Source organism: Cariama cristata, unplaced genomic scaffold (genome assembly GCF_000690535.1).
Source record: "Cariama cristata isolate BGI_N322 unplaced genomic scaffold, ASM69053v1 scaffold13806, whole genome shotgun sequence".
Taxonomy (NCBI): domain Eukaryota; kingdom Metazoa; phylum Chordata; class Aves; order Cariamiformes; family Cariamidae; genus Cariama; species Cariama cristata.
Genome location: NW_009623872.1, coordinates 1 through 12,803, shown reverse-complemented (window position 1 = coordinate 12,803; position 12,803 = coordinate 1). Strand labels below are relative to the sequence as shown.

Here is a 12,803-nt window from a genome sequence, read left to right as displayed (position 1 = left end):
TTTTTTCTTCCCCCCCCCACCCCCCTGCCATTACCGCACTGCAAGTACCAGCTTTGGGTGTAAGCCCAGCTCTTGGGGTGGGACGTGACCTTCTATTCAGTTGTGAATAATGAGGAGTGACAGCTTCCTAATCAATATATCACTCTAGAGAGTTAATGAAGCAGGGAAGAAAGCAATACAGCCGTGCCTATTTTTTCTTTCTCTTTTTTTTTTTTTTTAAACTGTAGGATCTTTGGCAGTTTTACTTGGACCTCAGAGATGCCAACAAGAAAAATGAATCGAACTGGAAATTAGAATACATCCTGACTAAAGCTTACAGTATTGAAAACTTGAAGCCAGAAAGCCTATATGAAATGGCCAAGCGGTTGTCTGTGCCACACAGCACGCTGTTTGAGCAGTATTACAGTAACTTCATTGTGAGTTATGACAAAACCATTGTCTGTGAAGAGGGGTGCAAGACCTGCCAACTGTGTGCAATCCAATATTTGGATTACTCCTCATACACAGATTGTATGAATCGGGAAGCAATGTGGAGATGAAGTTTCCGTGCAGTTTATGCTGATACCGACTTTAGCCTGTCATTTAAAGAACCTGCTCATCCTTTCGCTCAAGCACCAACATGCTGCCAGGGAGCCTGTGGGACTTCTCTGAATTTCAGGGGAGCAATAAATACCCCTAGATCTTTCTTCTTGTAATCATGTTGTCCTTCCACTTCTAAATAAAAGTTTATTGGCTATGTAATAGTAGCCAGAGACTTTGCTGTTATTTCAAGTGTCCTGTAGCCTCCGTAACAGGCATCCCAGTATGTGGGAATAGAAGTTACTCACTCAGTTGTTTGGAAATCCAAGTCTCTTTTTCTCAGAGTGTGTAAATGTAGGCAATGGCATTTCAGGCATGGGATTTGTGTGGGGGCAGGTTTTAACCATCTGCTGTCACAATTTGCAAACTGAAATCTGCAAAACCCGCATTTGCTGAGACTGGAGTGCAGTTATGTTGTTGGTGCGATGCCAGTATTAGGTACCTCCCTGTGCCAAGTTTCCTTTTCTTTCTTAACACCTTAAACCCACTTCTGCTTAGGGGCATTTTCTAAAGACAGCATGAAAGTGACTTAATGGAACACAAACCTCCATCCTGTAAATACTTAATGCATTTTTTCAGAATGTGTGTGTTTGCCCAGCACAAAGTGCTTTTTTCTTACGACAGAGCTGTGTACGTTGGTACTGCTGTCAGGTGGTCTCCTGGTATGAGATTTTGCAGCAGACCATAAATCAGGTTTAAATTGATCAGCATCACTAATTAGGCATAGCATATGCGTTCTCTATGCAGCATAGGTAAACATGCAGTTGTCATGGTGTTTCTCAGGTTTCTTTTTTCACAGAGCAATCTAGTAGTTAATGTGAAGATTATCACATGTATGAATTAACAATCGCACAGACCATTTCTTCCTCCTCTTGTGACTAAATGTGTGCACAAGATGATAATATTAAGAAGGCCCTTCATCTAGTGTGTATAACCAAGAAGGACCTTTACCCATTTTTCTGTCACATCAAGAGCTATACTTTTGGAACCTTTGGTCAATATGATGCCATCCAGACCCTACTCTAGATAACGCTATTCCAGAGTAACTAGAGCTGTAGAAGTGGTTATAAGACAAATCCAATTGCTAACTGTTTATTTTCATGAGATTAAAACCTTTATTGTAGCTATTGAGGAACTTTCTGGTTTTATTTCCACCCAAGCTCGAAATATTTAGCAGAATATTTCCGGACAAATTTTCTAAGTCTGTAGTATTCACAACTGTAGACACAGATACCTCAGCTTTTTCATGCATCAGTCATCCACAGAGGAAATGGTTGGTTTGTTAAATTTGCATTCAGAAACAAATCTTCCAGTGGCACTAAGGTTTAGAAATGCTATTAATAATGCACGGTAGGCAGTCCTGTATTTTAAATTCTGTGCTTGGAGAGGGTATGGTGGGCATGTAAACTCTTCAGAGCTATCTGCTCTGGCTGATCTCGAATGTATCTGGGTGTGTAAATAACCTGTGGGTTTTGTACAGAGTGTGACTGTGAGGAAATACCAAGAAGTCTCAGCGCTGAAAGCTGATGATTCTCTATGTTGGATGTGTTTCTTGGTTGTGTCTCTCATGGGTTTGTTCATTAAAAAATGCCTGTGTTACCAGTGTGTGTTCTCCAAGGGCAAGGAAGCAAAGTTGTGGGTGGATAGCATACGGGCAATGGCAGCTGGTAGGATAGCTGAGCTTCCTCCAGTTTGCCAGATGGGTTTTGTTCAGTTCGGTCTTGTGCTTTCAACAACTGTCTCCTCATTCTGGTTTGTGAGTTCTGCGACTTCTCTTTAAGCTTAATACCTACAAGACATCCTGGAAACACCATGAAAATTATCTAGTCGTATTCTTCCATTAAGGACTTCTTTCTGGCTGAACTTCAGGGAGAGCTGAACCGTGTGGCAGGTTAGTAGCTACAGAACTCTAGGAAGAGTGGTATGCTGCTGGTGGGTTGTTGGGCATCTTGCTTCCTAGATTTTTTTTTTTTCTGTATGTGTGTCATAGATGTTATTTGGTAAGCATGAACAAATAAATGCCTACAAATGTCTGAATAGCAAGCTATGATCTAGACATACTTTTCTTTTTAATCTGCACTTCAACTGAAGCCAAGAGTTGGATGGCATAAGCCAAGGAGGTGGTTTTTGTTTCAGCCAGAGGGGTGTATCCACCAGGGTTACATTTAGCCGGGGTATATCCTCCAAGATACACCCTGTTGTGCAGGCTAGTGTTCTCTACTTCTCCTGTATGTAACTATACTCCTGCGAGTGCAAGCGTCACTGGCCAAGAAAGGTTCAGGAGCGTGTTTGAATGCATCATCTTGTAACTCGGACATAAACCAAGGAGAGAGCTTCTAGGAATACTACACTGTAAAAAACATGAGATAAATCACATGAACAGCTTAGATGGCACCTGGGTGTAAGGGGAAATAGAGGGCGACCAATGATATTTTTGTTTCAGGTTCCTATTTGATTCCTTCATGGATCTAGGAATGTTCTTAAAGGTAAGTTGTCCTTTCCTGACAGAAGCTTTTTAAAGGACTCATAGAAAACACCAGAGAGGCATGACCTGATAAAGTTGCTGACTCCTGTAGACCAGTTTCACTTTTCATACGATATTTTGTGGTCCTATCTTGAATTAAGGATTAGGGGGAATATTTGTAAGGCCATGCTTGACAGAAAGACAAATTACACCATCTAGTGGAGTCAAAAAGCTTTTAATTTATCTACAATTAAACATAGAAACAAGGAGGGTCATTTCTCAAATATGCTAGGATTTAACTTCTGGTTCTTGAAGGCAAGTAGTTTTTGAAGGAAGTACCACTACTTCTTTGTAGCAGTACTGCTGTGTAGCACACTTTCTCTGGGTATTAAATGGTTGCTGGCTCCTAGAGCCCATGTCACTTGATAGATCCTGAACCCCATGGTAGGTGCAGGTCTCAGCCCACCTCCAGGGAAGAACTGGATCCTACGGCAGGGATCGTCAGAGTTCAGCTCAGCTAGCCAGCAGAAAGGGGACAGACAGAAACCAAAATTCTATCCCTAAGCAGGCTGATGTCTCCTTCCAATTAGTTTCTGTGCTTTAATTCTTTCCTGGAGTTAACTGTTGGAGCTTATGTTTACATTAACAGGTATTGCAGCCTAATAGGGGTGCCTTCTTTAACAGGAGAGGAGCTGATGTGACTGGGGCCCATCTTGTTAGCAGTTGGAGGACGTTAGATGTACCCTTGAAGTGCAGCTGCCAGCTGCATTGCATCTGAAAGAGCACTCTCCAGGACACTCTGCAACATGAATAAAAATACAGTAAGTGAGGATGATCAGTAAACTCTATTCAAAGGTGTGCTCTTGATCCAAACTAACCTGAAGGTGCGCCCAGAGGCCAATGTTAATTGCTTTAGGTAGTGTCTGGATGTGATCTCATAATTTCTATTGTTTTTCACATGCCAGCCTGAAGAAATTGAAATGACTGGAGGAGATGGGCAGTAAGTTAACATATTGTTAGTAAAATTGAAGTGATGAACTTAAGTTGTCTAAAGACAGAAAGAGCTAACAAAGTGCATGTAGTCCCTTGTGGTCCATTTCCTGTGTGGAGGAATGATAAGGACATAGCATCTTCAAGGATAAGTATCTAGTTTAACACTGTCAGGTAGGTTCCCTCTGGGAACAGCCATCTCAAGAAGATGAGTTGTCACATTGGTCTAAGAATAAAACCTCTCGGAAGTCCATCTCGTGCCCAGTCAAGAGGAACTATGACAATGTCAATGAAGAAAGGGACTGTAACTGGCTAAAAAAGATTAGTTGCTTTCTTTCCTTATTTTCCAAAAGCTGAAGACTATCTTTTATCTGCTTACCACTACAGCTTTCAACAAGGAAATACTGCTTTAGATAACTCACTTGTCATCTGTCAGCCCCAGCTTTCTTGTTCTGCTGGAGGAACATCCTACCTAGGAATTCTACCAGTTTTGTTGCTTGCTCGTTGGCAAAGAAGCCCAGTGTAAAATGAATGTTGTTTTCATACTGTGTGTGAAGTATCACAACTGTAGAAATTCAAAGAAAACACATAGAGAAGAAATAACCAAAAGTGTTAACCGTCACATGTAAGCTTATTTCGTTTCTGATGGTTGTGGGAATGGCAAAGGCACTGGACTGAACATTGCCCGTGTGCTCCTGAACCCCGTGCATCAGTTCCTGCGAAAGCAGCTATCAGGAGAGTGGTCACAAGTAGGATGGAACATGCAATAGGTGGATGACTGAAATCATAACAAGGGAATTGCTTAAAACCAAAAATGTTGAAAGCAAAACCGCTGGAAATACAGCAAACCCAAGCCCAAGCACTTAATGAAGCAGTGGAAAGAGCACTGATGTGCTTACAGATGTGGCCAAATTACAGCTTTTCAAGTGCAACTTTGCTTTCAGTGATAGAGCTATATTGACAGACTGTCTAGAAAATTCCTTCTATTATCTGCATTTCTATCAAGTTGTGATCTGAATCTAGCTGTCAAATGTGTTATGGCTAATTACTGAAATATTCCTCCATCATGTCTTCAAGCTTGCCTGGAGTAAGAAAATTGGACACTCTGTTCTCAAACCCTATAAACTCTTTGTTGGATTTTAAGGCAACCACTCAGACTTCAGGAATAATTAAGCTGGAGAAGTTTCAAATGTGGAGTTTGGCAAAAAAAAAAAGTTTTTCCCATCCTGAAAAGCATCCTGATATTTCAATATTTCCCACTGGAATCCAACCAAGACCTTGTTGAGGTTTTAGACAGGGAGATAGGCAAAGTGGGGATTTGCACCTGCACGCGCTACCTTCCCCCTCAAGTGCTTGCTGTGCGTCTGTCATGGCGTTGACTATGCTTTCTCCTTCTACCCTGTGACTGAACAACTTTCTAAATCAAAATTTTCATTGGAACTGTTACATTTATATAAAAAATTCTGATAGTGGCACAGCATTCTCCATTGAACACTGTTAAGCAATTCTCAAGAACTTCTCCCACGTGCTATAAGGTTTGACACCTTGCCTGTCCAACACAGTACACTGCAGCAGCTTTTTTATCCTATATAATCTATGATTTTTGATAGTTCATGTGGGCCAGATGATCAGGTGGTAAAAACTGACTTTGGAGCACTGAAATTAGTGAAGCGATGAATTAATTAAGTAATGAATAATCCTACTTGAGATTCAGGAATGGGTTTTCAAAAATACCTAAAAAATATTGCTGTGTGACATAATGCAGTCCCACCTGGAACTGAACGAGCAGACTCGGGTAGCGGTAGTAGAGTAGCTGTATCAATAAACTGCTTTTCCTTGAGTAATTCCCCCTGTAGCCCAAAGTGAGGTGGTAACACAGCTATCCTGCATCCCCTTCCAAGCTACCCTGGATGTTCGCCTGTATGGCCTCGATTTATGGCACGTAAAGACATACTGACAGACTTGAGTGTACAAACCCAAATGAATTGTCCTCCCAGGTCTTCTGGGTCTTATGGTTGTTGACTGTAGATGGACAACTCTCATGCAGTGTTTCTAGGGAGGTGGGGCACTCTGCATCTTGTGGATTTTGGAGTTCACAAGACAGTTTAGAAACGCCTGAGGCTGCTAAAGGGTGGCAGTTTATCTAGGCTCTTGTATAAGCATAGAACCCGAAATCTCCAGTGTTCAGTCTAGCAGGATCTTCCTTCAAGTGGGGGTGGTGATAAAAGCCTGTGGTTGTGTCACTCAAAATACATGCAGAAGGATTCTTCTCCCAGATGGGTAGGGTACCTTAAAACTCTTGCATGCTGCTCTGGCTTTTTGTATGCCTTATAAAATGGGAAGCATGCATTTTTAGACACTTTGAAAAGCCTTCCCTGGCCAACTTCTCATTCCTATTTTGTTGGACGTTTCAGGCAGAACTTGTCCCATATATTAGAATATTTTACACCTATGAAAACTGCCATCTGCCACAAAGCATTTTTAAACTAGTTGAAACTTGAGACTTTGGTAAAATATCCTGCTAAAAGATTCTGATGTTGTTACAGCTGATTGCAATGAAGCATGCATTTTACCTAGCTTTAATTGAGTCACTGCAAAGAACATTTAACTTAGTCTCACAGGAGGGGATATTTGATGTTGTTTTTACATCAACCTAGCTGAAACCTTCCAACATTTCTAACAGACTTTGTTGATAGCTAACAAGACATGTTTCAAGCTGTCTGTTCTTAACAAAGTCTCCTCATTTGGTTGGTTTTTTTTTTTTAAATCTAATTGAAAGTATTTATACAGAGCTTGAAATTCTAGACAGGCACAGGATTTTGCTCAGAATAATTGCCACTGTACAATAGAGAACTTTTCTATAGTATTTTTTGTGTTTCTCCCCTCCTCCAATCCCCCCCAGCCAAAGCAAATTTCTGCTAAGCGGTGTCAAAAAACCATAGCAACTATCTCGTGACAGAGCTGAGGAGGTTTTGTTCTGCAGAGGACCCATTAATCATTTATATTGCCCCCAGCCCCTAGTCCCATCCAATGTGATTCTGGGAATTTTCTGCTGAAAAGTGTTGCTAAATATTTGTATGGGTGAAGCGGTCCCCTCGGAGCGACCCACGGGGGATGCAAGTGTCTTATCCGTGGGGTGCGTGGCCGTGTGGGGCTGTAGGGAGGGATGGAGGGATTCCTATTGCCAGGAGACAGGAGTTCACCAAATCATACTTCCTCTTTCATTTAATAGCTAAATGTCAGCTATTACTGGTTGTCTTTTTGCACAGTATCAGTTCAAATCAAGTTTTCAGTGGCGTGCATTGTTCAGAATCTGCCAGCAATTAAGCTTTGACCCATCAAAACTGTCAAAAAGTTCCCACTCGCTCACTGCGTTTGCTTACTCCCTTAGTCCACACGACCTGCCAGCTGCAGCAGAAGCCCAACCGCTGGAGTTTGTATTCTTGAATAAATGAGCTGCCTACGACACAGACAGCACCTCAGGTAATTTTGGGAACTTAGGGTCCAGAAAAATGAGTAATTAGGAAATCTGAACGTGGCTCTTCCTGTATCCTGATCATCAGTATATACCCCATCATCAGTATATACACAAACGATCAACGCCTTAGAACTGAGACTATTTCTATACCCTAATCATATTTGCTACTTTCATACAATTACAGAGAAAAGCAATTGCTGTGTGATCAGCTGGGTAGAGGCAAAAGTGGTTGCTTGTGCATGGAAAAGGGCTGGCCCGTTGGTCCCGTTTGGATGGAAAATAGGATCCCATCTTACCTAATGATTTCTGTGAAAACATGTCAGGGCTTCTCAGGGGATGTTTTCCCACAGAAATTTGCATATCTGCCCTAGCGCTGTCTTCACATCTTTACACCAGGCTGTGTTTTGCCACCGCTTCCCTTCGCGGGACAAAGATAGTATTAACAGTCAGGGCCTCGTAGCGTGCCGTTTCCTTTGCAGGCACGTTAATTCCCTTTTGAGGCCCCTAACTCCATTCAGGGTCTCTTTGCTTTGCTTTGCTTTCCCTCCCGAAGGAGAGCTAAGGCTATTTGGGAGGGACCCTGCCCCTTCCCCTCTAAGCCGGGGAAAGCCATACTGTGACCAGGGGAGGCGAAAATCTCTTGCTTCGGCTGCAGTTAGACAAATGTTATTGTACTGCTGCTAAACAAAACTTCACGATAGGTTTTTTTTTTTTTGGACTGTGCCTCTGATACTCCTCTTCTTAGGGTTTTCAGGTGATAAATTTTTCTAACGCTTTATGTGTGTGTACGTGCGGTGACAGACCAGTGTCCTATCCTTAAATTGCAAAGGGTTTAGCTCTGTGTAGCGTGTTGCATGTTCAGGTCGAAGAATAATCTCCACGCATGTCCTTTGTTTAGGCATAAACCCCACCTCTCGGTTTATGCCAGCCTGAGGAGTATTTACCCTCTTTTTAGAAATCTGACTTCAGGAATTTTGTTTTGTTCACGTATATGAGGGATGAGAATATACTCTTGAAGACATAGTTCCCGGAAAAGAAAACAAGGTGTGGTGAAAGATGTGACTAAAGCGGTGCTAATTGGTTAGGTTGATACCTGGGCTGGCATGCTTCGGAGCTGGTGCGACTCCAGTGAGGTCAGGGTGACGTCTGCAACTACGTCATTTAGCACAGGGTATGAGAAAGCAAATAATACATAGCCTGCAAAATATGTTTTCTATTCATTTGTTAGAGTGAAAAAAAGCCTTCGCATATATGCCAAATGTAGAACTAGAAATAGCAACTTTATTTTAAACTTTTTCATGGTGTAACTAGACAAGTCCTATACTTGCTAAATTCATTGCTTCATTCGGTGCCTGCCATTGTGGTTTTTACTATCTATCCAATTTTTATTTCAAGAATATCCTCTTATTTTTGTCTATCCAAACTTAGTGAGACTTTGTCACCTACTGGTATGCAAAATTATAAACCATTGAATTTAGCGGTTAGGGAATAGATTCTAAACTTTATATATACTATACGCAATGCATGTAAAATAATGAAAAATTCCTTTTCTTTTCCAGTGCAGGCCTCCGGGTGCTCAGAATCAGTAAGAATTTCGGTTTCCCTGTGCAGCTGTCACTAATTACCTGATCTCACTTTTTTACTCTCGCTCCCTCTATTCTTCCTTCACCCCTCTCCCAGTTATGAATTCCCAGCATTATGAAGAAGGCACACTCTTCATTTTGTTGCATGTTGTAAAATATTCACTAGAACCATATAAGAATTTGTCCTGCTGCTGGCAGAAAGCGGCTCTATTAACAATGTGCTCCTTTGTTTGCCCGAAGCATGGTAACAAATGGATTATGTGTAACAGCCGTCCATAGGGCTTTTATTTCATCTCCATTCAGGCCCTGCGTGTTTTGCACTGCTTTTAATGAGGCGGCCTGAACTGCGGTAACCCCACGGTGCATTTGTAAGCAAGAGATATTAGACGAATCAGCCCCTTCCAGGACTGCATTATGAGGTCATCTGCTTTCATTACAACATTTATTTTATAGGTGGTAGACCTCAGCGAGAGGATACTGTGGGCACAAGCAGCACTTAGCTGCTCTGTAAGGCCAAGTTCAGGCTCCGCATGAATGTGAATCTGCTTTCCCACAGTCAAAGCTCCATTCGTTGCGTGGCTCGAAACACAACCTTTTTTGTGCATGACCTCTCCTTTGCTCCCCTTCTGCTTCAGACTCATACTGGAATGATTGATAGTCCTTTATAAAATACTCCATAAAGAACTATTTTACTTCCCCATCGGCATGAAAGCTTGGGTCCCCCCGCACAGAACAAGTACAAAACCCAGCATCTCGCCGCAGAATGAAAAGCCTCTTCTCCCTTCTGCCCTTCTGAAGTGTGAAGGTTTCCTCTCTGGAGCTGGAAATGTTTATTCCTTGGCAATTGAGCTCTCTGTTGTCAAAACCAACCAAACACATATTCATAGAAGTACAGATATGTGCCGCCTTTTTTCTCTGGAGACGTATGAAGGTTTTACTTTTTTTTCCCCCCCTTTTTTTTTTTAACATCATTTACAAATTTTACCAGAGCAAACCAGGATTCACAAGGGGCATAGTGCCCTATTCAAGACTTTTGTGGTTTGTTTGAATGTAATCTGTTCTTGAGGCCTTCTGTTCGTTCTGCTGCTCTTCAGTCACTATCAGAATCAAAACCGGGTAGTTTTTGTGTCGGAAATACGGTTACAATACAGAAGACAATTGTAAGCATGATAACAAAGAGAAAAACAAAGCCACGTGGCAGCTCATCACAGGCCTCATCTTCCTCCTCTCTGGACACGTTTTCTGTATGTTGATTGAAGTGTTTAGTTGTTAAACATTATAGCTGAAGCAATTTTTGACTTTGTAAATAGAGGCCTCAGTGAAAAACTGGGGGTGGTGGAAGAAAGACAAGAGATGCCATTGCTTTGGATAACCCGCAGAACAGGAGTAGAGAGTCAAGTCTTGAAGAAATCGCTGTTGTTAGATTTTCAGATTTCATGGTTGGAAGGTGGCTTTGGCAAGGAATTGTTGGCAGTAGGGTAAAATCAGGTTGAACTGTGAGTTCCTAAGTCTTAATGAGAATCCTAACAGCACAGGGCTGTGAGTAGCACCTCGTCCTAATTGTCGTCTTTGCGAGCTAGCGGCAGTGAAGAGCAAAGCCCTGAGATTAGAAGTACCATGAACAAAAAGGGAGAGGTCATATAACATAGCTTGTTATTATAGGAGAAGAAAAAAGTCTAATGATGAAGACAATTAATTAGCAAAGAAAACTGCTTTGGGGAAGGCTTTCAAATTTTCTAGGCTGTGGGTTTTTTTTTTTTTCCTTTCAATAACAAATCAACCCCAAACATTCCTCTCCCCAGCTCTATTTTGTGTAAAAGACGTACACTGGCAGGTTCAGGGAATTCACCAGCTATTTTATTTTTAGATTTAGTTTTGAATAGAGAAATCCTTTCCAATTTCCAAGCTCTTCTAATTTCTGATTGTACTAGTGCAATTGTAGCCCCTCTGCTGCATACATTCCGGGCTGTCATAAACGCGCGTGTGTGTGTGCATGTGTGAGATACACCAAGGTAAAGAGAGGCAGACCCTGAGTGCACTAGTGGATGCATGGGTTTGCTGTAATATCTCAGTTTTGGCTTCATCATTTTTTATGTGTCAGTCTCCAAATGCCAATACTTGGAAATGAGAGACTGAACTGCCCGGAAGGCAACTTCTGATCTCCTGGATGAAAATGTTCATTACTCTTTATGTGCATGCACTGTATGTCGTTGAGCTGCAGAAATAGGCAGCACCTGCGTACTCTTGAGAAATGGACTGATAGAAAGGAGATTACCAATGTATTTGGAAGCACTTAAAAAGGCTGATGAAAAACTTGCGGGAAAGGCTTTTTTTAATGAATATCTGTGTTGCTGGGTGATAAGCATGAGTTTACTTAGTGGGGCTTTACTGTTTATTTGTACTTTGACTCTGTGTTTTAATGAGTATAAAGGCATGCGGATCAAGTATCTGGGCACTTATTGTCATTATAATTAACAATTAATGAATTAATTTCCAGCTTTTAATTAGACTGAATTTAAATATAGCACATTTCAAACTCAAGACTCTGGAAGGCATTTAAAAAACTGCATGCTGTCAGACAGCTATTTTGCAAGTTTAAATGATACCACGGCTTGGGAAGTTGCATCTGAAAGGTAAGTTGATCCAGTTTTAAGGTGAGAGATGTTTCAGATAACATGGAGTGCTTAATCCTTTTCACACATCCTCCTCCCTTTTCACTTAAGGTCCAATATTTTCTTAAAAAAATCTGGTTATATGCTTTCAGTGTCTCGCCCCTCTGAAGACAAGCTGCAAGCTTCCATTGCTTTTCATTCCCCTTGATCTGTCAAGAGGCTGTAACTATTGTCAGCAACAAAATGTTTGGATGTGTCACCCCAGGAGTCGGTCTTTGATGGGCTGAGTGAAGGCAGAATGAAGACTGAGAAAGTAAAGCTAGTTAACAAGTTAGTTAACAACCATAAATCCTGTATTTACTGCCTTCTACTGTGAAGGAACCTCAAATATTTAGTTATAAGAATGTAACTCGTTTTCAGTAGTAAAACTGAAAAGTCAATCATAAGCAATCACCAAAGGATTGACTGAGGATTTTTTTTTTTGCATTTGAGAATAATGAATATTTTTTAGGCAACGTGAAATGTCATAAGATGACAAAAACCTGCAAACTAGTTTTAAAACCACTGCCTAAATGTTTCTGTTTAAATAGATGTTAGCAGACATTTAGCTTACTAATTGTCCAACAAGGAACTGTGCAACAGTTGTAGAGCTAAACTGCCTTCAGTTATCCGACATCGCGGACCGCCTTTCGTGCTGATGGGTAGTTGAATATATCTGCCACTGAAGGCAATGAGACTCTGCTGATTTACATCAGTTGAGATCTGGCCTTGTATCCCGTGAAACAACCCCAAATTTCATTTTCTTCCTGCTGCGCTTACTTCCCCCGCCAGCCCCGATTTCACAAAATCCTGTTCCACCAGCTAATAATAATCACCACCACCATCACCTCCGCGGCCTCGGGCGGGAGCGCCGGCGGGAGCCAGGAAGCGCGTGAGCTCCGGGCAGGCGTTCGGGTGAGGGCTGGGAGCCACCTCTGTGCCGAGGGGGAGATCCCCTTCAACTTCATGCTTGGCTGGCGCTTTGTTCGCCGTTGAATGCTCCCCCCTCGGAGCCTTTGTGCGGCGGCGGGGGCCGAGGTGTGAGGCGGTCGCCAGCC

The 12,803-nt window shown here is 41.9% G+C and overlaps 1 protein-coding gene across 1 annotated transcript in view; it reads left to right on the top strand.

Moving 5' to 3' along the window:
• SMPDL3A (sphingomyelin phosphodiesterase, acid-like 3A) overlaps positions 1-819 on the top strand; it is a gene marked incomplete at its 5' end in the record, with an annotated part of 12,250 nt that extends 11,431 nt beyond the window's left edge. Inside the window, one exon of the mRNA XM_009702938.1 lies at positions 228-819. Within this exon, the coding sequence (XP_009701240.1) occupies positions 228-539 (312 nt within the window). The remainder of the gene's footprint in view (positions 1-227) is intronic.
• Positions 820-12,803: the final 11,984 nt, after the last annotated feature.